This window comes from Nycticebus coucang, chromosome 9 (assembly GCF_027406575.1).
Source record: "Nycticebus coucang isolate mNycCou1 chromosome 9, mNycCou1.pri, whole genome shotgun sequence".
In the NCBI taxonomy this organism is placed as follows: Eukaryota; Metazoa; Chordata; class Mammalia; order Primates; family Lorisidae; genus Nycticebus; species Nycticebus coucang.
The window spans coordinates 10,909,904-10,937,543 of record NC_069788.1 but is presented as its reverse complement, the minus strand read 5'-3'; the positions used below and the strand labels follow the sequence as shown (position 1 = coordinate 10,937,543).

Here is a 27,640-nt window from a genome sequence, read left to right as displayed (position 1 = left end):
GATATAGTCATGTAACATATGTGGTAGTCTCAGCTCTCCCTCACACTCTACCAAGTGTCCTCAAAAAGTTTTTTGGGTGTAAAGTACATGAGAAAAATACACAAATTGTCATGTAAAGTTTGCTGAATTTTTACAAGGTAAACACAAGCACATCACTAGTATCTGATCAAGAATCAGAACCTTGTGGTGTAAATATTGTTAAGAATATTTATGTACAGTTGAACTGTCTCTCAAACTATATAAACTTTCATTCAAATAGTCATAATTTTGTCAGGTCACCCCTCTGTACTAAAAAAACCTCTAGTTTAACTCTGACCTTCAGAAACCTGCAGTCTCCTGCCTGATCCTCAGTGGCCTGGGCCTGCTCCACCCACACAGCCCGATTTCCTCGACTACTGCAGTCACAGCTTCAGATCCAGACGGCTTTCATTCCAGCTGCTGACATCCGCCACGTTCATTCCTGCTACTCATTTTTTTTTTTTTTTTTTGAGACAGAGTCTCACTCTGTTGCTCAGGCTAGAGTGCTGTGGCATCAGCTTAGCTCACAGCAACCTCAAACTCCTGGGATTATGCCATGCTCCTGCCTCAGCTTCCAGAGTAGCTGGGACTATAGGCAGCAACCACGATGCCTGGCTAAGTTTTATATTTTTAGTAGAGATGGGGGTCTCGTTCTTGCTCAGGTTGGCCTCGAACTCCTGAGCTCAAGTTAGTGATCCCACCACCTCTGCCTCCCAGAGTGCTATGATTGCAGGTGTGAGCCACTGCGCACAGCTCCTGCTACTTATTTTTACTCACACTGTACCTGCTACCTGAAATCCAGACTCCTTCCATGCTAACCGCTCGCTCAGCACTTCCAGGAAGCCTTCTCTGTCTAGCTCAGCTCCTACTGAGCAGTCCTCTCAGAATGTCTACTGTGTTAACTCTGTACTCTGTGTTTTAAGATGTAACTGTCCCCCAGTTGAAGTTTCCTGAGTCAGACTCCATAGTCTCATTGCAAAGTCGTGTTTTATGTCTCTTTATTGTATCCTCGCCCTGTACAACACCTGTGCCCATTCAGTACACGCTGAGTAGAGAGGTGGCATGGGAGCCCCACGCCCTGGCTCTGACTGCAGGGACCTGGAGCTCTGCTCTGCGCAGATGAGCGCTGTCTTGGGCATTGGCTCCAAAGGCTGCTGACCCCTGAGCAGGAGCTTTTCGTGAGTGGAATCACACAGTAGCAGCGTATCGGGTTACATACCAGGCACTGAGCATCATTCCAAATTGTTTTGTGTATTAATTTTTTAATCGTTCTCTCTTTTTAATTGAAGAAGCCAGGATGGTTGCCTGTAGATGGTCCTCAATTCTGGATTTTGCAGACTGCATCCCTGAGGTGTCATTTAATACATACTTTTATGGCTCTTGTATTTCCTGCACACTGGGAGGGAGTATCTACACGGGTCCTTGAGGGTTCGTTAGATTTAGGTTTGATATTTTGGGTAAGAAAACTTAAAGGTGGTGAAGGAGGTCAGTTAAAATAAAATGCATATGGCTCAGTCCCCATAGCACAATGGTTATGGTGCCAGCCACGTACACCAGAGCTGGTGGGTTTGAACCTGGCCCAGGCCAGCTAAACAACAATGACAACTGCAACAAAAAATAGCTGGGCATTGTGGCAGGCGCCTATAGTCCCAGCTACTGGGAGGCTGAGGCAAGAGAATTGCTTAAGCCCAGGAGTTTGAGGTTGCTGTGAGCTGTGACACCACAGTACTCTACCAAGGGTGACATAGTGAGACTCTGTCTCAAAAAAAAAAAAAAATGCATAGCTTCTCAGGGGAAGTACTTTGAAGGTAACTGTCAGCAATAAGGTATGTAGCACTTTTCCCAGGAGAAGTTCATGAGCTTAATTGTCATACCTCATGTGATATTACTGTGGGATAATACAATTTCTATTGGGATTTAAAATCCTCAATACTTGGGTTGTAAACTGCTGTTCTGAAATCCCTCTCCTCATTTTGGATGGAAAGATGCCTAAATAAAAATCCTGCTGACCCTAATTTACTTATCTATAAACATCACAAAGTTTTATGTCCAAAGCCCTGTGTACACAATATAATAGAACCACAGGGAACCATTTGGCTTATCCCCTTTCGGGAGTGTATCTTAAATTAACCAAGCTTGGCAGGGCCTCCCTTTTTTTTTTTCTCTGTAAACCATTACTACCTTGGCAGCAGGGGAACTAACTGCAGTGTTGCCAGGCCTTTCAGTGACAGATATTAAGTGCAGATGAGTGCTGTGACATTTTAGATGTCAGCACCAAGAAGCCCATTCAAGTATTTATATTACACTTGGCCAGGAAGGGCCATGAAAGATTGATGACTGCTTGGAAGAAAACAAGTTGTACAGACTGAGTCTGGGTTCGGGATTGTTGGAGTACCTGAATTCTTTGGGATTCACAGATGAAAATTTATCTAATGTCCTTGAATCGGGGCAAAATATTGTCATAGACAATCTCTGTTTCAGTCTATGGAAGAAAAGACTCAGAAAATATGATGTGTACATTTATATGATCACAGGAATACTGACTGCTTATTGAAAAACCTCTGTCAGACATGGTTATGAGTATTTTACATGTGTATTATCTTCTTTTAATAGTAAAATTAACCCCATGAGGTAGGATTATCTTCACTTTATAGATGAAGAAAGACCATAAAATGTTACCTAATTTGTCTGATTTCAAATCAGCATTTAATATTATAATTTTATAACTTACATTATTACCTTGTGTTTTTTTTTTTTATGAGACAGTCTTACTTTGTTGCCCTCTGTAGAATGTGGCATCACAGCTCACAGCAACCTCCAGCTCTTGGGCTTAGGCGATTCTCTTGCCTCAGCCTCCTGAGTAGATGGGAACACAGGTGCCCACAACAATACCTGGCTATTTGTTGTTGTTGTTGCAGTTTGGCCAGGACCGGGCTTGAACTTGCCACCCTCAGTATATGGGGCTGGTGCCCTACTCACTGAGCAACAGGCGCCGCCCACAATGTTACTTTGTCAAAAGCATAGTGATCACTGGACTTGATCTGTAGGAAAGATGAATTTTCTCATGCTTAATTTTTTTTTTTTTTAACCACAGATTTACCTGGTGCCTAATGCTTAGGTGTCTGTGGTTCCTAAGTGTTCTTGTTCTAACTAGTGGAGTGTTACATTGAATGGGCTCCCAGTTGTTACCAGACAAAAAGCAATGAGCAACAATATGGTCATAAGATATGACCCTCCTCCTTAACAAAGGAAACAATCACCGAAATAAGTAGGATCCTTTGAAGCGAGAAAGTCTGGTGGAAAATAAAAACTGAAAGCTCATCTGAAGGGTTGATTCAAAATATAAAGGAGAGAAATAATTTTGACTTTGATGAGATAAGCTTACTTTTATACAGTTGTATAACTTTTTTTTGTACAGTTGTATAACTTCTTTTTTTTTTTGAGATGGGGTCTTGCCGTGCTGCTCTGGCTAGGGTTCCATGACGTCATCACAGCTCGCTGCAACCTCAAACTCCTGAACTCCAGTGATCCTCCTGCCTCAGCCTCTCTAATAGCTGGAACTACAAGCACCTGTCACCATGCCTGGCTAATTTTTCTATTTTTCTTTTTTTTCAGAAATGGGGTTTCATTCTTGCTCCTGCTGGTATTGAACTTCTGACCTCAAGAAATCCCCCTGCCTTGGCCTCCCAGAGTTCTGGGATTACAGGCATGAGCCACTGCACCTGGCCCAGTCGTATAATTTTAATGGTCTGTTCACAGTCATAAATCACAGCTAGGGTGAGCAGAGAACAAGTACAGCAGCCTTCCTTACCTGGGCACAGAGGCACTTACCAGTCTCTTGACTGCTACAATTATTCACTGAGCTGTTTAGTTTTATATCCAATCTAGATAAATATCCTTTTTCACTTTTTTTTTTTTTGAGACAGAGTCTCACTATGTCACCCTTGGTAGAGTGCTGAGGCTTCACAGCTCACAGCAACCTCAAGGTCTTGGGCTTAAGCGATTCTCTTGCCTTAGTCTCCCAAGTAGCTGGGACTACAGGCGCCTGCCACAACTCTATTTTTATTGTTGTTGTTGCAGTTGTCGTTGTTTAGCTGGCCCGGACTGGGTTCAAACCAGCTTGGGTGTACACGGCCGTCGCTGTACCCATAGAATGGGCGCAACCCTTTTTTCACTTTTAACACACAAAATTTCCAGGCTTTAAGAGTTTAACCACCCAGCTGAGGTTTGACGCTCAGCCGCAGCTCCCCCTGCTGGTTATGCACGGCCATATGCATGGCCTGCTTAAGCTTACACACTTGCAAGCAGGGGTCACGTTACTTTCACGTGTGTCTTCAACATCTGGCACAGTGTTAGATAAATGATTAGATACACTAATTAACATGCTATTACACGGAAATTTGGGAATTACAAAATTTCCTAATTATGCATCCAATTCATATTTCTCTGCCTTGTCCAAAAAGGTACATGGGAGACTTTGTAGCCGTCCTGACATACGTATTTTCTCTATTGCATTAGGCTAAAAAGGATGCTGGGAAATTTGACTTTTTTCATTTTGGCTCTTGGTGAGCCATCGGTAGCTCTGTAGTGATCAGTATTTTGCTTTTAAGAGCTTTAAGACAGGAGAATCAGTTTTTAAAATCCCAGAGATAAAAAACTGGTTTAAAACAGAGCCTAAGAAAGAAAGATCTTTAAAGAAAAGTGGTAACACAGTGGAATACGTGTATTATTCAGCCATAAAGAAGAATGTCATTTGCAGCAACATGGAAGAATCTAAAGGATCAAGTGAAGCCCAGAAAGACAAATGTCGCGTGATCTCACCCACGTGTGGCGCCAGGGGAGGTGGTGACAGAATGGAGGTCACCAGAGCCTGGGAAGCAGGGGCTGGAGAGAGGTGGGTTAATGGATACAAAAAGTACAGTTAGGGCGGTGCCTGTGGCTCAAAGGAGTAGGGTGCCGGACCCATATGCCGGAGGTGGTGGGTTCAAACCCGGCCCTGGCTAAAAAAAAAAAAAACTGCAAAAAAAGAAAAGAAAAAGTACAGTTAGACAGAAAGAGTACAGTTCTAGTGTGACTACAGCTCACAATAATTTATTCACTATTTGAAAAATAGAAGAGAAGGGGCGGCGCCTGTGGCTCAGTGGGTAAGGCTCTGGCCCCATATACCGAGGGTGGTGGGTTCGAACCCGGCCTCGGCCAAACTGCAACAAAAAATAGCGGGGTGTTGTGGTGGATGCCTGTAGTCCCAGCTACTTGGGAGGCTGAGGCAAGAGAATCGCTTAAGTCCAAGAGCTGGAGGTTGCTATGAGCTGTGATGCCATGGCACTCTACTCAGGGCGACAGCTTGAGGCTCTGTCTCAAAATGGAATGCATAGAGAGAAGGAAAAGAAAAAAAAAGCAGTCACAATTGTCTGAAAGTCTTCTCAAAGAACTGGGGCGTGGACTGGGCAGGAGAGGAAAAGGCACCAGCTAAACAGGGCCGAGCATCTCAGCAGAAGGTTCTGCGGAGTGGCAGACAGAGGCTCAGCCGGGGTCTGTAACGCTCAGTCTCTAACCTTGTGCAGCTTTCTTGGACTTGGTCTTACATAAAATGAGAGAATGGATTAGAATGATTTCAGAGGTCTGCCAGAGTTCCCTGAGGGGTGGCAGGTAGGCTTCCTCAGAGCGTTCATTGAAGGGGTGGGAGACTGAGGAAGATTCTGTGGTCCTCGGGGTGTGAAGGTTTGGGGGTAGTTGAAGGAGGGTGGGAGACCTGTCTTTTCTCCAAAGATAAATTCATATCCATTATTTTCACAAATAGAGTGTACTAAGGTTTTTGGGTTAAAATATTCACACAGCTCCCTCCTTTACCTTGTCTACTGGCACACTAGAATTCTAGAAAGATGGGGCCCAACATTTTCAGAGAGTTGCAGAAAGAATTTTGGGCTTAAAAGTAACAATTTTATGTTTACATTTTGTCTGTATCATTTCTTAGCTGTGTGGTCTAAGAAAAATCACTTAACTTATCTGAACTTAAGTTTCCTTGCCTTACGATTGGGCAAGAATATTTATTTTATAGGACTGTTTCAGGGTAAAACAAGATAATGTTTGTGAAAGTGACTTGCAGACTACCAAGTGCTGTACAAATATACTTGCACACAGGCAGTATAATAATTAGACAAAGCAATGGTCTGATCTTTGGCATTCGTCCATCCAACTAACTACCATGCTGAGCCCTGAGGATAAGACAGTTTCCTCTGCAGAGTTCCTGCTGCAGCTGGGTGGATGGAAATAGGTTATAATGTGTTATTGCAATATTCTAAGGAGGACACTCAGAGGAGAGGTGATTTATTTAAAGGTTTCAGTTTAAAGGCAATGTCACGCTTTAATTATTATGTAAGCTGAAAATTTTTTAATTGACATTTTATAAAGAATTAAAGTCATTCCAACAGTAGTTAAATTCTTAGAGGGCAGAAAGAATGGTTGCCAGGGCCCAGGAGAAGAGGGCAGTGGGGGAATAGTGTAGATGAAATAGTTGTAGAGATGCTGGGTGGTGATAGTTGCATAACAATGTGAATACTTAATGCCACAGAACTTGCATTTAAAAATGGTGAATTCAGGCAGCGCCTGTGGCTCAGTCAGTAGGGTGCCGGCCCCATATACCGAGGGTGGCGGGTTCAAGCCCGGCCCCGGCCAAACTGCAACCAAAAAATAGCCGGGCGTTGTGGGGGGCGCCTCTAGTCCCAGCTACTAGGGAGGCTGAGGCAAGAGAATCGCTTAAGCCCAGGAGTTGGAGGTTGCTGTGAGCTGTGTGAGGCCACGGCACTCTACCGAGGGCCATAAAGTGAGATTCTGTCTCTACAAAAAAAAAAACAACAAAAATGGTGAATTCTGGGGATATCCCACTTGGATCCCCCCCCCCCACCCTGTGCCAGATGTTCTTCCCCCGGCTTCTATTCTCCCTCTTTTGCAAAAAAAAAAAAAAAAAGGTGAATTTTATGTTATATATGTTTTACCATGATTAAAATAAAAGAATTTAAAGTCAATCACAGGAAATCTGTATAAGTACTCACGAAGGAGCAATATCCAGATGGTTGATGAAAAATCCAGAAGGGCAGAAGCCTCCCAGGGTTGTTGATATGGTCAGGAACGCAACAGCCAAAGAATAATCACAGCCTATAAATCCCGCGGCTACTAAGAAGACTGCGGGTCCAATCATCCCTGGAGTTAGAAAGTAAGAAGAGAGGTGATGGGGACACTCCCAACTTTGACTCAAACTGTATAAAAGCAATTCATGTGACTAAAATGTTTGTACCCTAGTAGTATTCTGGAAAAAAAAAAGTTATAAAAGAAGAAGCCCCGGGGGTTAATATTTGCTCTACCTTAATATAGTGTACACGTGAGATTTGATGTTGCTGCCCCCTATTGTAGAATCACGGTACTGCCTGGAAGACGAGTGAATTTCAGGGAAAAACTGCTAGAAAAACACATGGGCCTCATACAACAGAACAGTAAAAGGAAAATCTCACCGGGCAGTGCCGTTCAGTCTGCAGGTGATCACAACTCAGCCAACGTTCTACAGTGTTAGAGAAAACAGCAGGTGGAAGACGACTGAAAAAGGTGGGTCTAGAGAGAAGCCGTCGCTGACACATGTGATTTAAAACTCATTTAACCAAAGAAGATCATAAACTCAGTTGGATGAAGCTGGAAAAATATTCCATTTTGGTTCTCACAATTCACAAAACTATGCATTGTTCATCATAGGCGGTTAAGCATAAAATACAAGTAACAGAGGAAGGGACTTCATGAATGGGCTGTTGGTTTTTCTGTGTCTGCTGCAGTGCGATCCAATAATTCTCAGTGATTATGGACATATTATACTTGTAAATACTGCAACTGAGGAGCTTGTTTTTAAATTTTAATTAAATTTAAGTAGCCACATGTAAGTCTTAGCTACTGTATTGTAGAGGGAAGGTCCACAGCAAGCCTCAAGGAGAAAACCAGATGGAATCTAGTGGAATTTATTTCATTTGCAGATACGGAGTGAAAGTGACCAAGCAGTGGAACAGGACAGCGTCCTCTACTGGGAGGCTCTCTGGAGGTGTCTGCAGAATGAACTTGCATGGGGTCCATTGATAACTTCCGGGGTCTCTAATTACTGGAGACCTCTAAAAAGTTGCATGATTGGGCCAGGTGCAGAGGGTAAGGCAGGAAGAGTGTTTACAGCCAGGTGTTCAAGACCAGCCTGGGCAACAGCAAAGACCCTTGTCTCTACAAACAATAAGAAAAATTGGCCAGGCGTGGTAGCACATGCCTATAGCCCCAGCTACTAGGGAGTCTATAGCAGGAGGATCCCTTGAGCCCAGCAGTTTGAGGTTAAAGTGAGCTATGATGGTGCCACTGAACTCCAGGCCAGGAGTTCAAAAAAAAAAGTTGAATGATTATCTTAGTTTTAGAATTTGCCTTTGCTGAAAGCAGAGATGGAAGCATATGATCATTATTATTATAATTGATCAGATGGCACCAGGGAGTATGAAGAAAAAATGATTATTATTGAGTTCTTTGATTTGTAGCTCCTCATGTGACAAATGATATTGGTAAATACTTTGGACTGAAATTCAAAATGGCTGAATATAGTGGCTCATCCCTGTAAATCCCAGTGACTTGGGAGGCTGAGGCAGGAGGATCCCTTAACCTGGGAGTTTGAGACCAGCCTAGGCAACGTAGCAAGACCCCCTCTCTTAAAAAAAAAATAATTAGCTGGGTGTGGTGTAGGGCACTGATAGTCCTAGCTACTCAGGAGGCTCAGGCAGGAGGATCACTTGAGCCCAGGAGTTTGAGGCTACCCTGAGCTATAATTGTTCCATTGTACTCTAGCCTGGGCGACAAGTGAGAGACCTTGTTTCTATTTTTTTTTTTTTTTAGAGACAGAGTCTCACTTTATCACCCACAGTAGAGTGCTGTAGTGTCACAGCTCACAGCAACCTCCAACTCATGGGCTTAGGTGATTCTCTTGCCTCAGCCTCCCGAGTAGCTGGGACTACAGGCACCTGCCACAACGCCTGGCTATTTTTTGTTGCAGTTTGGCTGGGGCCGGGTTCACCACCCTTGGTATATGGAGCTGGCGCCCTACCCACTAAGCCATATGTGCCTCCCTAGACCTTTTTCTAAAAGAAAGAGAGAGAGAGAGAAGAAAGAAAAATGTATTCACTTAGCATAAAGATAGAGGCTTGAAAATATTTTCATTGCAAACTTAGAGTTGAAACAGTAGTTTATGAAATTCTTGGGGTGATGGTCAGCAAAGCAAGCCTTTTTTTTTTTTTTTAAGAGACAAAGTCTCACTTTGTCACCCTGGATAGAGTGCCATGGCATCACAGCTCACAGCAACCTCCAGCTCTTGGGCTTAGGTGATTCTCTTGCTTCAGCCTCCTGAGTAGCTGGGACTACAGGTGCCTGCCACAATGCCCGGCTATTTTTGTTGTTGTTGCAGTTTGGTCGGGGCCGGGTTTGAACCCACCACCCTCAGTATATGGGGCCGGCGCCCTACTCACTGAGCCACAGGTGCAGCCCCAGCAAGCCATTTTTTCAATAATTACAAGCTATGGTGGTGATAATAGGATATTACACTATAAATTTTTTTTTTTTTTTTTTTTTGTAGAGACAGAGTTTCACTTTATTGCCCTCAGTAGAGTGCCGTGGTGTCACACAGCTCACAGAAACCTCCAGCTCCTGGGCTTAGGTGATTCTCCTGCCTCAGCCTCCCTAGTAGCTGGGACTACAGGCGCCCACCACAACGCCCGGCTGTTTTTTTGTTGCAGCTTGGCTGGGGCTGGGTTTGAACCCGCCACCCTCGGTATATGGGGCCGGCACCCTGCTCACTGAGCCACAGGTGCCGCCCTACACTATAAATTTTAATCCTCAAAACGCATGGTTTAAAAGAACTATCTTGTACTGAAATGTACTAAATGCATCATAGTTTTTAATAAATGACCAAAGTAAATGACTAATATTACCATTTTTTTTGCACTGTTGTGATATTGTGATAAAATCAGAAATATTTGGTCTCTGCCTCCAGTTTTGGGCACAGAGCTCCTAAAGCTTGGAATGTGTGGAGTGATACATTTGTCTGTTGTGTGCTGATGAAGTGACTGGGGGTCCCAACATAGCTTCAGGATGGGGGCTGAATTAGAAAGGTGGGACTTTCAGCCCCACGCCTCAACGTCCAGGGAGGGAAGATGGTCTAGTCAATCTCCAGTGCCCAGGATTAATCAATGAAGCCTTCCTAATGTTTCCACAGACACTCAGAGGGACAGGGCTTGGATGAGCTTCTGGACAGCAGAGCACACGGAGGATCCTGGAGGTGCTGCTCCAGAGAGGGCCCGGACCCTCCTCAGCCCTTCCCACGTGCTTTGCCCGAGGCTTTTCTTGCATCTGGCTGCCACCTGCATCCTTTGTGACGGTCTTTGTAATAAGCGCATGAACATAAGTAATGTGTTTCCCTGAGTTGTGGGAGCTGCTCTAGCACATTCACAGGATCTGAGGAGGAGGAAGTCATGGAGATGTCTGTTTATAGACAGTTGGTCAGAAGCACAGGTCACAACCTTGTGATTGGCACCTGAAGGCGGGGAGCAGTCTTGTGGGACTGAGCCCTCATCCTGGGGGATCTGGCTCCATCTCCAGGTAGACAGTGTCATAACTGAGTTGCCTCCCCACAGCGGGTCTCTGCTGTGGCACTGGTTGAGTGTGGGGAGAAATCTCCACGTACATTGTGGTTACCAGAGTGAAGCACTCTGTGTTAAGTACTATGTTAACCACAGAGTGGGAAGAACACCTTTCCCCCTATTGACAATAAATGTAAACACAGTAAATAATTGTAAACCCAAACAAAACCCGATTCACTTCACTTACCTATAAAGGTAAAAATTCTGCGAACGCATATAGTTGAAAACTTCCATTTTGCCCTTAAATGGTCAGCAGCTTGACCAGCTAGGATCATACACAACCAAGCACCAAAATAAGGCAATGCAGATAAAAGCCCATTCTAGAAGGAATAAGAAGATACAGAATTAATTATCTGAGAAGAAAAAACAAGACGCACACATACATCACAGCCAACCACCCCCCACTTGAAAGCAAAGGTAATACTTAGCAATCACGCGTTAATTTTTATATGATTACGTTAAAGACATTTGGCTTTTAGAAGAATTGTGGGATTCAGTTCAATGCAGTCCATAAGAGCCTGTCTCAGAGAAAAACAAGGCTCCTGATATCTTTTCTTACAATTTATCAATTAAAGAACTTAGGCCACATTTTATTTTAAAAAGATCATTGCCAAGTAATATCATAACTCAAAGAAACTATCTTAAAGCTAAAATTGCATTACATGTTTACTTACTTACATTTACAATTTTCTTTTTTTACCGAACCTGAGGGTCTTTCCTGATGATTTCTTCTTTCTCATATTTCACCTGTTGTTACTTAGCACTATCTGTTCTTCCTTTAAGAAAGCTACTCTTTCTGCTTCTCCCCACATCTGCTCTTCCTGAATCCCACTCTGACGTCCTCCCCATCTCCTGCCTGGACTATTGCAACAGCCTCTAAGTCCTGCCTAGACCTTCTCATTAACAAGAGCGTCAACCTCTTCATCATCTCAGCTTCCTGCTTCCCAGTCTCTGATGAACACCTGTCTTTCCAGCTCACTCCCTCTAGCACCTGACCCCAACCCATTGATCCTACCACCTTTTAAAATTTCTTTCTCTCCTTCCTTCTTCTCTTCCCTCCCTCCATCCATCCATCTCTCTCTCTCTCTTTCTTTCATTTTTTTAGAGGCTAGTCCAGTGAATCAGTGAGAATGAAGGAACAAAGGAATCTGTAACTGGTTGTGATCAATTACTTGTAGACACCACTGCACTCACACCAGCCCAACTCTATCCACTACGTTCATGTAGTATTCTGAATCCTTAATTGCAATTTTAACGATGTTCACAGTATCTTCACCAGGAGTAGATTCCATCTCAAGAAATCACTCTCTTTGCTCGTCCATAAGCAATGACTCCTCATTTGTTCAATCTCATTTGATCATGAGATTGTAGCAATTCAGTCCCATCCTCAGGATTCATTTCTAATTTTAGCTCTCTGGCTTTTTCACCCCATCTGCAGTGACCTCCTTCACACAAGTTTTGAGCCCCTCAAAATCATCCATGTGGGTTGGAATCAACTTCCAAACTCCTAACAACGTTGCTGTGCGACCTCCTCTCATGAATCCCATGTGTTCTTAGTGGCATCTAGAAGGGTGCAACCTTCTCACGAGGTTTCCAATTGACTTTGCCAAGATCCATCAGAGGAATCACTATGGCAGCTGTGGCCTTATGAAACGTCTTTCTCTTTAGTTTCATTATGAAACATATTTCTTACGTAGTAAGACTTGAGAACTAAAATTACTCCTTGATCCATGGGCTGCAGAACGGATGATGTGTTAACGGGCATGATAACTACATTGATTTCCTCCATCGGGGCTCTTGGGTGAACCAGGTGCATTGTCAATGAGTAAAAATATGTTTAAGCCCTAAACGGTGGGCTTAAAACATTTAGTAAATCCATGCTGTAACAGACGTGCTGTCTTTAGCCTTTATTGTTCCATCTGTAGAGCACAGGCAGAGCAGATTTAGCATATTTCCTAAGGGCCCTAGGGGTTTTGGAATGGTAAGTGAACACCGGCTTCAGCTTACAGTCACCAGCTGCAGTAGCCCCTCTCAGTAGTGGTGTTGGCCTGTCCTTCGAAGCTTTGCAGCCAGGCACTGAGTTCTCCTCTGTAGCAATGTGAATTCTAGATGGTGCCTCCTTCCAATACAAGGCTCTTTCATCTACGTCCTGTGCAGCCACCGCCATCAGTTATCTCAGCTGATCTGGAGAAAAGTGCAGCAGCTCCCATGTTGATGCTTCCCCTCGCAGTTTGTGTTACAGAGATGGGTCTTTCCTTTAACCTCATGAACCTACCCCTGCCAGCTTCCCGCTTTTCTTTTGCAGCTTCCCCATCTGTCTCAGACTTCACAGAAGTGAGACCTTTAGGGCCTGTGGCTTTGGCTTGGGGGACGTTGTGGCTGGCATGACCTGTCCAGACCCCTTCTGCTCTCTCTGCGTCAGCAGTAAGGCTGTTCTGCTTCCTCAGCATGTGTGTTCACTGGAGGGGCACTGTTATTTCTTTCATGAACTTTTCCTTTGCATTCACAACTTGGCTACGTTTTAGTGCAAGAGACCCAGCAGTTGGCCTATCTTGGCTCTTGACATGCTTTCCTCACTCAGCTTAGTAATTTCCAGCGTTTGGTTTAGAGTGAAAGGCACACAACTCTCCCTTTCACTTGAACATTAGAAGCCAGTGTAGGATCATTTATTGATCTAGTTTAATTATTGTTGTGTCTCAGGGGAGTCCTAAAGAGGGAGGAAGATGGGGGAAGGGCAGTTGGTGGAGCAGTCAGAACACACACAACATTTATTAAGTTCATGGTCAATGGGCAAGGTTTGTGGCACTCAAAACTGTTATAGTAGTAACATCAAAGGCGACTGATCACAGATCACCATAACAGATACAATAATACTGAAAGTATGAAATATAGCAAAAATCACCAAAATGTGACACAGAGACACCAAGTGACGCATGCGGTTGGAAAAATGGTGCTGACAGACTCGATCAATGCAGGATTGCCACAAAATCTTCAATTTGTAAAAAATCCCGTGTCTGCAAAACGCAATAAAGTAAAGCATAATAAAATGAAGCATCCCTGTACCATGTTTCTCAAAGCAAGCTTTCTTTTTTTTCAACTTCAGATTAATATGAGGATATAAATGCTTAGGTTACATTGCTTTTGTTTCTAAGGTAAAGTTCAAGCTGTAGTTGAGTCCTTCACCCAGGGGGTGTGCTGTGTACCCTTACACTGTGTACCTTAGGGTACACAGAGCTTACTAATCACCCTCTAAGTTCTCTATTCTATTTGATAGATTTATATCTCTATTTTTGTGTCAGTACCATGCTGTAGACTTGTAGTATAACCTGAAATTTGGTAGCATGATTCGTGAAAATTTGTTTTTACCTCTTAACGTTGTATTGGCTATTTGGCTTTTTTCCTGCTTCTGTATGAAATGAAGTACTATTCTTTCAAATTCTTCCAAGTATGATGTTGATGATTTGATGGGGATTGCATTGAATTTGTAGATTTCTTTGGGTAAGGTGGGCATTTTAACAATGTTTGTCTTCTGAGCCATGAGTGTGACATGTTCTTTCATTCATTACAGTCCTCTGCTGTTTCTTTTCTCCGAGTTTCATTGTTGTCTTTATAGAGCTCTTTCACATCCTTTATTAGATATATTCCCAGGTATTTCATATTCTTTGAAGCTACTGTGAAGGGTAGTGTGTCTTTGATTTGCTTCTCAGCTTGAAGATATGTTATTATTGACATATATGAAGGCTAGGGACTGTGGACATTGATTTTTGTATCCTGTGATGTTACTGTATTTCTTGATCACTTCTCAGAGCCTTGTGGTTGAGTTCCTGGAGTTTTCCAGGTATAAGATCATGTCATCTGTAAGGAGTGAGGGTTTAATCTCCTCTGTCTCCATTTCAATACCCTTGATATCCTTTTCTTCCCTGATTGCATTGGGTAGGAATTCCAGCACTATACTGAATAGCAGTAGTGACAGTGGGTTTCCTTGTCTGACTCCAGTTCTAAATGGAGATGCTTTCAGTTTTACTCCATTCAATAATGATATTGGCTATGGGTTCACTAAGGATGACCTCTCTTAGTGTAAGAAATGTACCATCTATACCTATTTTCTTTTTTTTTTTTTTTGAGACACAGCCTCAAGCTGTCGTCCTGGGTAGAGTGCCGTGGCATCACAGTCCACAGCAACCTCCAACTCCTGGGCTTAAGTGATTCTCTTGCTTCTGCTTCCCAAGTAGCTGGGACTACAGGGGCCCACCACAATGCCCAGCTATTTTTTGGTTGCAGCCATCATTGTTGTTGTTTATTTTTTTTTTTTGTAGAGACAGAGTCTCACTTTATGGCCCTCTGTAGAGTGCCGTGGCCTCACACAACTCACAGCAACCTCCAACTCCTGGGCTTAAGCGATTCTCCTGCCTCAGCCTCCCGAGCAGCTGGGACTACAGGCGCCTGCCACAACGCCCGGCTATTTTTTGGGTGCAGTTTGGCCGGGGCCGGGTTTGAACCCGCCACCCTCGGTATACGGGGCCGGCGCCTTACTGACTGAGCCACAGGCGCCGCCCCCTCCATCATTGTTGTTTTGGCGGGCCCGGGCTGGATTCGAACCCACCAGCTCAGGTATAGCCGCTTGAGCCACAGGCACCGAGCCTGTATCTATTTTCTTAAGTGTTCTTGTCGAAAATGATACTGAATTTTGTCAAATGCTTTTTCTGCATCAATTGAGAGGAACACGTGGTGTTTGTTTTCACTTTTATTTATGTGGTAAATTACATTTATGGATTTACGTATGTTGAACCAAGCTTCCATCCATGGGATAAAACTCACCTGATCGTGATTTATAATTTTTTAAATGTGTAGCTATATTCTGTTTGCTAAGATCTTATTGACTATTATTGTGTTGATAATCATTAATGATATTGGTCTACAGTTTCCTTTTTTTGTTGGGTCTTTTTGTGGAATCAGGGTGACAATTACTTTGTTGGGGAGGATTCCATCCTTCTTTATGTTTTGGAATAGGTTATGCAATATAGGCACTAGTTACTTCTTGAAGGTTTGGTAGAATTTTGGTGTAAACCATCTGGCCCAGGGCTTTTCTCTTTTGAAAGATTTTGTATTGTGAATGCAATTTCAGGTCTTGATATAGGTCTATTCAAAATTTCTAATTCTTTCTGGTTGAGTTCAGGAAGGTAGTATTATTCCAGGTTTTGGTCCATTTCCTCTAGGTTTTCTAATTTCAGGGCATATAGAATTTTTTGTAATAATCATTGAGGATCTTTTGTATTTCTGTGGTATCTGTTGTTATTTCCCTATTTTTGTTTCTGATCAAGTTTATCAGAGGTCTTACTTTTCTATTTCTGAGTAGTCTCATTAGTCTGAGATAAAGATTTCCTTCTTTTTCTCACCTTTAACTCAGCTGTTGTTTAGCATAAGGTTGTTTAGTTTTTATGACTTTATGTGAGTATGAATATTTCTGTTAGAGTTGAGTTATAATTTTATTCCATGATGGTCTGAGAAGATGCAAGGTACAATTTCTTTTAAATTTATTCAGGTTTGATTTGTTCCCTAAAATATGGTGAATTTTGGAGGCTGATCCATGGGCTGATGAAAAGAATGTATACTCAGGCTTGGGGCCTGTGGCTCAAGTGGCTAAGGCACCAGCCACATACACCTGAGCTTGCAGGTTCGAATCCACCCTGGGCCTGCCAAAAAACAGTGACAGCTGCAACCAAAAAAAAAATAGCTGGGCATTGTGGCAGGCGCCTGTAGTCCCACTTACTTAGGAGGTGGAGGCAGGAGAATTGCTTGAGCCCAGGATCTAGAGGTTGCTGTGAACTGTGATGCTACAGCACTCTACCCAGAGCGACAGCTTGAGGCTCTGTCTCAAAAAAACAAAAAACAAAAACAAACAAAAAAACAATCAAGAAAAGAAAAAAAAAGAATGTATACTCAATTTTATTAGGATGAAATATTCTATGTACATCTGTTAAGTCCATTTGTTCTAGGATCATGTTTAAGTCTGTTGCTTGTTTAATTTCTGCTTAGAGGATCTGTCCAGATCCGTCAGGAGGTGTTGAAATCTCCAACTATTATGGAGTTGGAGGATATCATATTGTTCACATCAGTTAGGGTTCATTTTATATATCTAGGAGCATTTAGGTTGGGTGCGTAGATATTTTAGGATTGAAATCTCTTCATATTGTATAGTTCCCTTGACAAGTACATAGACTCCATCATTGTCTTTCCTTATTTTTGTTGGTTTAAATACAATTGTATCTGCAAATAAGATTGCAACCCTTCTTTAGCCTGATTTCCATTTGTCTGGAATATTGTTTTCCACCCCTTCATTCTGAGTCTTGTTTATCCTTACAGGTTGGATGAGTATCTTGAAGATCACATATATTAGGTTTGTGTGTGTGTGTGCGTGTGGGTAATTAAAGTCATTCACATTTATTGAGAGAATTGGTAAGTATGGTGGAGTGTTGTTCATCTTGTTTTGTGGAGGTCCATTGCTTAGTTTTATCCCTTGCACTACTGTGGAAGCTAGGCTTTCTCCTTTAATTTCTGGGTGTGTTTACTTTGCCGGTGGACCATTATGCTTGTCAATATGAAGAATGGGTCTGAGTACTTCCTGTAGATCTGGTCCTGTTGTGGCAAATTTCCTCAGTGTTTGCATGGCAGTAAAATGTTTGATTTCTCCATAGAATATAAAACTTATTTCAGCAGGATACAGCTTTTTAAGCTGAAATGTTAGGTTGTCCCTAAATAGTTATTGAAAGGTACTCTAATTGGGGAGCCTCAGGCAGCACCCCAGAGACCTGTTTGGCAACTAAAACTAAAACTGGTGGGATAAAATCAGTTCCAGAGGCCCTGGTATGTGGGACTTGCCACCCCTTCACTTCTGACTGTGGAAATGAGTTAGCTATATCTGTGGCCCCTCCCACACAGAGCTCCAGGTTGCAGTGTGAGAGTCTAGAGGCCATCCTTGCTTTCTCCAAGACGGGTGGGGTAGTGCTGCAGGGCAGACCTCAGAGTGCTTCTAGGCTGGGGGGTCACACCTGATCTGTTCCTGTCCTAGTATTAGGCCATTGTCAACCCAGTTTAAAGGAAGCACAGAATTTCTCCAAAGTCCCTGCTGTAATATATTTTTAAAAAATTTTATTTTTACTTATTATTATTATTTTTTTGAGAAAGTCTCACTTTGTTGCCCTTGGTAGAATGCTATGGTGTCACAGCTCACAGAAATCTCAAATTCTCGGCCTCCCGAGTAGCTGGGACTACAGGCACCCACCACAATGCTGGGTTATTTTTATAGATGGGTTCTCTTGCTTAGGCTGGTCTCGAACCTGTGAACTCAGGCAATCCACTGGCCTCAGCCTCCCAGAGTGCTAAGATTGCAGGCATAAGCCACTGTGCCCTGCCCTGCTGTAATAGATTGAACCACTGTGGCTCTCCCTTTCTCCACAACTGGGAATCCACGGGGCACCCAACTCCTCATATGCAATTTTCTGCCCTGTGGCATGAATGCCCCTCACTTGAACAAACTCAAAATGCCAGAGTTTTCAATGCCAGAGTTTTCATTGGAGCCCTGGTTGCAACTGACTGGATACACTGCAATCCATACCAGTGGCTGGGGGGGGTGGGGACTCACTGGGGAGGGAGCCATGGCCTGTCTGTCTGCTTCCTGGACCTTCCCAGGGACAGGTTTGCCTGAGGCTAGGCATGTCTCTCTCCAGGTGGGGGGAGGGGTGAACCAAATAGCCAGGAGAGGGCCACCAGGCACAGAAGCCAGGCAGAGCCACTGCAGAGGGCAGAGAAAAGGTCCCCCTGGCAGGAGGGACACCCAGGAGGGATCCCATCTCATCAGAGTCAGTGCAGCCAAGCCATAATTTCCTCTTGCTGTGGGGGGCGGAGCAGGGCACATTCAATTCACCAGACCACACAATGTAGAGGACCCTAACCCACCTCCCTTTCCCTGTGGCCAGTTAAGGATCCAGCTAGTTACAGCCAGGGAGAAAATGGCCTCTGTGAACCTTGGTTCCTTGGTGGGTAGGGAGTTCCTTTGCCTTTCTGGTGCCTGGGTGTGGTGCCTGGGCTGGCTGAACTAGCCCTCCAATCCTCTGAGCCCGGGAGGCTGGCCTCTGCAGGGAGCAGTGTGTGGGGTGACCAAAGATAGGCGTTGGGCCCTGGGCTCCAGACAAAGGTTGTTCACTTTTCTGTCAGGTGGGATGGGGACCCAGTAAGTGGAAATTCCTAGGTGCAGGGAACTGGGGCTTTGTGCCTCTCTCCTGTGGGGTGAGACACCCTGTGTTCACTGCTCTGTACAGAGACCCCATGGGGGTCGGGCCCCTTACCACTTTATTTGGTGTCAGGCTCCTTCAGTCCCTCAGATCCATAGCTGTTCTCTGTTCTCTCCCTTCCTCTTTCGTGTCTCCAGTATGTAGTTTGTCTCAGTGGGGATCTTGAGCTCCTTGATTTCTTCTCGTTGTATTCATCTCCCTCACCCCCCCAACTTCAATTGCTCTAAGTTCACTTCAGTCCAATTTTTCTACTTCTGGACCAGTCTCTGGCGAAAGCTATCTCTAGTCAGCCATCTTGCCACCTTACTAAAGCCAGCTTTATTTTGAACTTTATTTTGAAAGGCCATCTCATAAATGTAATAGGTCTCTGTACAACATACAACTATAGAATTACTTTTAAACTATTCACATTTCTTTCTTTTTTTTTTGAGACAGAGTCTTACTATGTCGCCCTTGGTAGAGTGCTGTGGTGTCACAGCTCATAGCAACCTCAAACTCTTGGGCTTAAGCAATTCTTTTGCCCCAATCTCCCAAGTAGCTGGGACTACAGGCGCCCACCACAACGCTCGGCTATTTTTGTTGTTGTTGTTGCAGTTGTTTAGTTGGCCTGGGGCAGGTTCAAACCCTCTACTATCAGTGTATGTGGCTGGCGCTGTAACCACTATGCTATGGGTGCTGAACCTATTCACATTTCTTTTAATTAGGACAATGATTTTTAGTTATTCATTCATTTATTTATTTATTTTTGTAGAGACAGAGTCTCACTTTATTGCCCTGGGTAGAGTGCCATGGCATCACATAGCTCACAGCAACTTCCAACTCCTGGGCTTAGGCGATTCTCTTGCCTCAACCTCCCAAGTAGCTGGGACCACAGGCGCCTGCCACTACGCCGGCTATTTTTTGCTGCAGTTTGGCAGGGGCTGGGTTTGAACCCACCACTCTCGGTATATGGGGCTGGCACCCTGCCCACCGAACCACAGGTCCCGCCCCAGGACAATGCTTTTTATTGTGCATGAAAATGTGAGATAAAGGATTCTTGTTTAAAGTTTCTTGTTATAGAACATAAAAAAATTAAGCAATGAGATTACATGAAGGTAATTAAGTACACGACATTAATTACTGGCCAGCTATTGATATGTTATTTTTTCCTAGTTCTCCTTGGAAAATCTCAAACAGAAATCTCGATTTCATAAATAAATCTTATAAGGAAAATGAGAGGTTCTGTTTACATGATTTTGAGAATTTGCTGTTCTTAATCTTACTGTGGATCTAAGTTTCACCCCAAACCATAAGCATCATATTAACTTTACGAGGCAGTGTGGCCTGCAGTGCATCACTGTGGGATTAGATTATACTCAGGCTCTGCTCACAGACAGTGCAGGAAAAATAAGGTTGTTCAAAAAGGATACCATGGAATCCTTCCATGGTATTGCCAAAGCCTGGTTTCCGTGGAACTCCTGTTAGCGCAATTTGTGGATACACTGCATTCCTATGTAGTAACAGATTTTGGTTTCAAACGTAGCCAGAGGAGGTCTTTACAGCTTAGCTGTCTGGGTGAAGTTCAAGGTTGGGTCCACATGGCCAGTGTTTTCAGTATGCTTTGAAAGTAGGTGACTGGTGATTCATTTTAATAGTCTTCAGTGAGTTGTTTAGTCGGCCTTGTTCTGTTAAGAACCGTAGATCCTTTGCTATTCTTTACCTTTGCCATCCAGGCAGCTTCTTCACTGCTAGGGCACCTTTCACTCTGTGGCTGAATAATATTCCATTCTGTGTATAGACCCTATTTTGTTTATCCATTCATTAGCTGATGGACATTAGCATTTCTCTAATGACTTGCTCATTTTCCATTATTGTATCATTGGGTTGCTTTTACTTTTTGGCTACTATGATTAATGCCATTATAAATATTTGTGTACATGTTTCTATGTGGACACATGTTTTCAATTCTCTCAGGTTTAGACCTAGGAATAGAATTGCTGGGTCGTATGATAACTCTATGTTTAACTTTTTGAGGAATTGCCAAACTGTTTTCCACAGCAGCTGTACAATTTTACATCTCTACCACCACTGTAGAAGGGTTCTAATTTCTCCATATCCTCACCAGCCCTCGTTACTTTTCGTCTCTCTCTCTCTCTCTCTGTGATCATAGTCACACTAGGAGGATGACATGATATCTATTATGGTTATTTTTGAATTTCCCTAATGACTTGCTCACTGGCCATTAATATATTTTTGGAAAAATGGCTATTCAAGTACTGTGCCCATTTAAAAAACTGGGTTGTCTTTTTGAGTTGTAAGAATTAATATATTCTGGGTACTACAACCTTATCAGACATATGATTTATAAGTGTTTTCTTGTTTTCAGTGGGTAGTCTTCTCATTTTTTCTTTCTTTCTTTTTTTTTTTTTGGAGACAGAGTCTCACTTTGTTGCCCTCAGTAGAGTATGGTGGCATCACAGCTCACAGCTTTTGGGCTTAAGTGATTCTCGTGTCTCAGTTTCCCAAGTAGCTGGTACTACAGGTGCCTGCCACAACGCCCAGCTATTTTTTTGTTGCAGTGGTTTAGCTGGCCCCGGCCAGAATTGAACCTGCCACTCTCAGTGTATGTGGTTGGACTCATAATCACTGTGCTATGGGCGCTGAGCCAGCTTAACTCTTTCTTACATTTAGGATTTTAATAAATAGATCTTTTATTTTGAAGACAAAAACCCTACCACATTTTCGTTCCGAACTGTACCTCTTTAGGCTTTTTCCTCAATCTATTTGAAGATAAGATTCTTTTTTTTTTCTTTTTGTAGAGACAGAGTCTCACTTTATGGCCCTCGGTAGAGTGCTGTGGCCTCACACAGCTCACAGCAACCTCCAACTCCTGGGCTTAAGCAATTCTCTTGCCTCAGCCTCCCGAGTAGCTGGGACTACAGGCGCCCGCCACAACGCCCGGCTATTTTTTGGTTGCAGTTTTTGGCCGGGGCTGGGTTTGAACCCGCCACCCTCGGTATATGGGGCCGGCGCCTTACTGACTGAGCCAAGATTCATCTAAAGTCCATCAATGTAAGATAACGGGAACAGACTAAGTCTGACAAGTTCAGAGGCAGTTTCAGGTGAGCCCCATCTTATGTGGCTTTGCAGCTGCACGTCCTCAACGCCTGCAGAATGCTGCAGCCACTGTGCGCACGAACCTTGTCCCTCCAGCCTCCCTTCTCAGCTGCCAGCACAGCCCACACCATCCCTTTTAGGAGGGAACACTGGGACCATCTGATTTGTCATCTGATGTCCCTGCATAGTACTAGGTTCTAGTAAAACCTTTATGATTAGAGGGAAGAGCAGAGGAAAGACACCTTGAATCAAAAGGGAGCACACACTGAGAAAAGAAAAGACACCTGCAGAGGCCAAAGGGCCACATCTCCAGAATTCAGTACAGCAGAGAAAGTAGAAGATGAAAAAGAAAACAGAACCTGAATTTCACGCAAACAAAGACAAACTCTGTGTGCGGTTTGAAAATCACACATATTGTACGTAAGAAGTAAGCGATTGTTTTTCATACCTCTTGAACATCAAACCTTAAGATGGTCTTCATGTAAGTCGGCAGTAATGTCAATAAAGTATAGTAAGTCCAGGTGTAGGAAAAAAGTACAACTGCTATAGCCCAAACTGGCAGTGACTTGAAAATGGGAACCCACGGCACCGACTTCTGTGAAGAAAGCTGAAGAAAACAGGCAGGGTTAGGACGGGCCACAGCTGTATTATCCGCACCGCACCTGCTAAAACTCACTCTAGAACTCATATGGAGTCTCAGTCTTACCAGCAAACTTCAGATTTTTTTTTTTTTTGTAGAGACAGAGTCTCACTTTATGGCCCTCTGTAGAGTGCTGTGGCCTCACACAGCTCACAGCAACTTCCAACTCCTGGGCTTAAGCGATTCTCTTGCCTCAGCCTCGCGAGCAGCTGGGACTACAGGTGCCTGCCACAACGCCCGGCTATTTTTTGGTTGCAGTTCAGCCGGGGCCGGTTTTGAACCCGTCACCCTCGGTATATGGGGCCGGTGCCTTACCGACTGAGCCACAGGCGCCGCCCAGACCTCCCTATGTTGAGCTTTTAGGTTGCTTGTGGTTTTGCTGCAGTAAATATCACAGGTTTCTGATGTTTTCCCCTGATTTTGGAATATATGTATTGATTATTGATTGAGAATCCCAAATCCAAAAATATGAAATCTGAAATGCTCCAATGAGCATTTCCGTTGAGCATCATGGCAGCGCTCAAACAGTTTTGGATTTCAGAGCATTTCAGATGTTTGATTTTCAGATTTGAGATGCTCAAACTGTACAAACACACTAGCTGGTTTTCTTTTTTTATTTTTGAGACAGTCTCACTATGTCACCCTCGGTGGAGTGCTATGGCCTCACAGCTCACAGCAACCTCCAACTCTTGGGCTTAAGCGATTCTCTTGCCTCAGCCTCCCAAGTAGCTGGGACTACAGGCGCCCGCCACAACACCTGGCTATTCACTAAATGGTTTTCTAACAACAACAGAATGTGGGTATGAGATTCCCTTCATAAATCGCGTAGTTTTTACTACTTAAGAAGAAAAACCAAATTTAAGATTCATTTGATAAGTGAGTCTTAAACTCTTAAAGGTTTAAGATGACTTTGAAAAGTAATTTTTTGGAGTTTATAAAACTATACTTTCCATGGAAAACAGAAAGCCTTGGAATTCCTCCGACAGTGTTTCACACTCGTACCTTACTTGCTGATTCTACTTTGCCTGGGGCGTGCGCAGTAGAAACATCTATTTGAAAAATTAGTATCCTGATTCTGAAGAAAATAAAGTCTGACATTATTTTTTAAATGTTCCAAAGTCCATACCTGATTTTTTAATGATGAAGCAATGTATTCCTTTTCAGAATGGGAGATTCTCTTGTTCGTCTCTGGTGTATCGCTAACGAACCACATCCATAAAATAAACCAAAGTATTCCAAGTACACCTTCAAATAGAAAAATCATAGTCAAATAAAAGTAGAATGTACCAACAGCATTTTTTATGTTTTGAAAAAATTATGTAACTATATATTCGATGTAAGATTGGCTTCAGTTTAGATTCAATTTCAAGTTTTTCTCAATTCTTTAGAGGATAATTGCTATAACTATTATTTCCTATACATTTTGAAGGAAGTAACCGCTAACTCTGTGATTCAGTCTCTCCAGGTCTACCAGACAAATTTTCTTTAAAATAAATTTCCTCAATCTATATATCCCCATAGGTGTCTGTTTTTGCTTGTTGTTGATTTTTTTGTTTCAATTGCAGATATAATTCCTTCATGAAATATCTACATGAAAATCTAATTTATGAAAAATGTGTATCATCTAGCTATAAAATTGAGGAAAAAATACCCCAGGACTAAATAAAAAGAAAAAAAAAAAGATTAAGACTACCAAGAGAGAAGTGACAGCATCCTGTTTTACTTGAAAAGAAATATTTTCAAAATGCACATTTCATATTTGTAATACCCAAGACAGTAATTTTTCAAAGAAATGTGCCATTTAATACTAAGAGCCCATGGTAATTTTCATTGAGAAATATTATAAAACTACCATTAAGTCACAACCACTAGGTCATTTTAACAATATCAACTTGAGAAACAAATGATGTGTAAGAGTCGTAGAACTTTGTGGGGTTTTTGTTTGTTTTGTTCTTGACACAGAATCTTACTACGTCACCCTCAATAGAGTGCTGTTGCGTCACAGCTCACAGCAACCTCAAACTCTAAGGCTTAAGTGATTCTCTTGCCTCAGTCTCCCAACTAGCTGGGACCACAGGCACCCGCCACAATGCCTGGCTATTTGTTGTTGTTGTTGTTGTTGTCATGGTTGTTTAGTAGGCTCTGGCCGGGTTCATACCCACCAGCCCGGGTGCATGTGGCCGGTGCCCTAACCACAGAGCTACAGGCACTGAGCAGGAGTTGCAGAACTTTGTGATTTAGGAAATGATTACTTCAGTAGGTTGGAATGTGTGTATACGTATATATATTTTTTTATTTTTTTGAGACACAGTTTTGCTCTGTTGCCCAGGCTAGAGTATAGTAGCGTCATCTTAGCTGACTACAACCTGAAACTCCTGGGCTTAAGCAATCCTCCTGCGTCACCCTCCTGCATAGCTGGGACTACAGACATGCACCACTGCACCTGGCTGATTTTTCTATTTTTTAGAAAAAATAGGATCTCACTCTTGGTTAGGCTAGTCTCGAACTCCTAACCTCAAGTGATACTCCTGCCTTGGCCTCCCAGAGTGCTGGGATTGCAGGCATGAGCCACAATGAAATATATCCACATCCACCCTGAAATATATACTTTGAACAAATCATTGGACTACTATTATAGTTTGAACTTGTTGAAGTATTAATTTAGGTTAAATCTTTAAACTTACCAAAAAAGTAGAAGACGTAAGTCCAATTCATGTAGTAGCAAATTATTCCAGAAAGAGGAAGAGAAATTACCGTCCCAAGATGTGCTCCTGAAATAACACATATGACTTTGTAAACGTTGGAGAGAAACAAAGAAGGGACAGGTGTATCGCTTAAAGAAGATGGGTAACAGGTGGTGAAGAAAAGAAAGTACTACTCAAACCCCAAGGCACTGAGTTAGTCACACGTAAGTGTAAAGAACCCATTCATGAGCGGCACCTGTGGCTCAAGGAGGAGGGCGCCAGCCCCATATCCCTGGGGTGGCGGGTTCAAGCCCAGCCCTGGCCAAAACTGCGGGGGTGGGGGGAACCCATTCATTGACTAGGACACTTATCATATATAACACATATACACACGTTAAGTAGCTGCATTAGTTGACAGTAAATGCAGCTGGGTGTAGAAATCCAGCTCCGGGGGAAATGTTTAAAGATGGTCTCTAAGGCCAATAAACCCACCTTACTGCACTCGTTATTGGATGAAATAAGAACGTAGCTTTTAGTAACTCCCTGTATATTATATTTTAAACAGATAATACATCATAAAATACATTTTAACCATTAAATGCTAGACATCTTAGTAGGTGCTGTGAAGTTAAAAATGATCAATTAGATATTGTTTCTGGTCTCAAGTTTTAGTCTCAGGTAAGAGATCAATATTAACCAATAATTATTACATGTTAGGAAGTTTTGAGGGTCACAGAGCAACTTGGAAATTCAAATACGGGAGACATTACTTCTGACTTCCAGGAGTCAGGAAAAGAAACAAGCAGAGACTTTGAAAAGATGGCTAAGATGGCTAAGAAAGATGAGAAGGAAGATTCAGGGGCAGGGTAACAGGGCGACAGGAATGAAGCAGGCAAGCGGGGAGGGCTGGGAACTTGGGTGAAGGAAAGGAAAAGAAGACAACGCTGGGAGACAGGTGGAACGGTCCCTGAGAACCTGCTCCATGCGAGGCACTGTGCGCCAGGGACCGCCGGCTGCAAACAGGTGGGGAGACCACAGAGAGTCGTGGCCCCAGCTCAAGGGGGTGGCGCTTTATTCAACAGGTGAAGGGGAGGCACAGTCCGTACCTGTTCTAGAACTTAACAGTTTCTCATGTCCATCTTCACTCTGCTACAAGAGCAAACTTCCTAAAATGTAAATTGGATCCTGTTTCTCATATGATTATAAATCTTTGATGTCTTCCTACTGTATTTAGGGGGAAAAAGCCTACATTCTTTTCTGCAGAGTATAAGCCCTGATATAATCTAGCACTGGTTTTTTCTCTAGCCTCATCTTATGCCGTATCCTCTCTATTCTAGCCCCTCACAGTGAGTTTTCATGTCTTTGAACCCTTGTGTTATTTCCGGCCTGAGAGCCCCTGTGCATGCCATTCTGGCGGCTGGAAGGTTCTTCCATCTGAGCTCTGCTTGACTGGTTTGTTCTTACCCTTTAGTTTTAGCTTAAAAGTAGCCACAGATTGGCTCTCTCAAATATATTTAAAAAGAAGTCTGGTAAAAAAAATTTCACTGGGAGGAAAGAATAGAAGTTCTTATGTAACTGGTAAAATCATAATTCACATATTTAAAACTCAAGTTATCTCACCCATAGACCAAAATGATAGCAAATAAATGCATAGAAAAAAAGATGTGTGAAGAGAGGGGTTGAGAATCATGATTTGACAACTGAGGTAGAAATCACAATTGAAGGATACAAGTGCTCATTTTCTAGCTTCTTGTTGGTGGGGCAGGGTCTCCCTGGGATACAGTGCAGGGGTGTGATCATAGCTCACTGCAGCCTCCTGGGCTTAAGCTGATCCTCTTGCCTCAGCCTTCTGAATGGCTGGTACTACAGGCACACATCACTACACATGGCTAATTTTTCTACTTTTTGTAGAGACAGGGTCTTGCTCTCAAATCGTGACCTCAAGTGATCTTCCTGTCTTGGCCTCCCAAAGTGCTGGGATTATAGGTGTGAGCCACACCGCACCTGGCCTGGCTTTTTTTTTTTAATAGCATTTTCTATATATGAAAAGGCAACATATTTAGAAATAAATGATTGCAGATGGGGAAAATGACTTTAGGCAATTATGAGAGAATCAATAATAAAGTTGTACCCTAAAACTTAATTTTCCCCAGAAGAGGTATCCGATATTGTGCAATTCTGGCATAAAGGCACTTTTCCCCCAAGTGTGAT

At 43.0% G+C, this 27,640-nt stretch overlaps 1 protein-coding gene across 1 annotated transcript in view; it reads right to left on the bottom strand.

Moving 5' to 3' along the window:
• Positions 1 to 27,640, bottom strand: part of LOC128594639 (sialin-like) — a 52,280-nt gene that overhangs the window by 7,069 nt on the left and 17,571 nt on the right. Inside the window, exons 5-9 of the mRNA XM_053603578.1 lie at positions 25,430 to 25,516; positions 23,872 to 23,990; positions 22,554 to 22,712; positions 10,906 to 11,038; positions 7,071 to 7,218 (exon numbers count right to left, since the gene is read on the bottom strand). Of these exons, the coding sequence (XP_053459553.1) occupies positions 7,071 to 7,218; positions 10,906 to 11,038; positions 22,554 to 22,712; positions 23,872 to 23,990; positions 25,430 to 25,516 (646 nt within the window). The remainder of the gene's footprint in view (positions 1 to 7,070; positions 7,219 to 10,905; positions 11,039 to 22,553; positions 22,713 to 23,871; positions 23,991 to 25,429; positions 25,517 to 27,640) is intronic.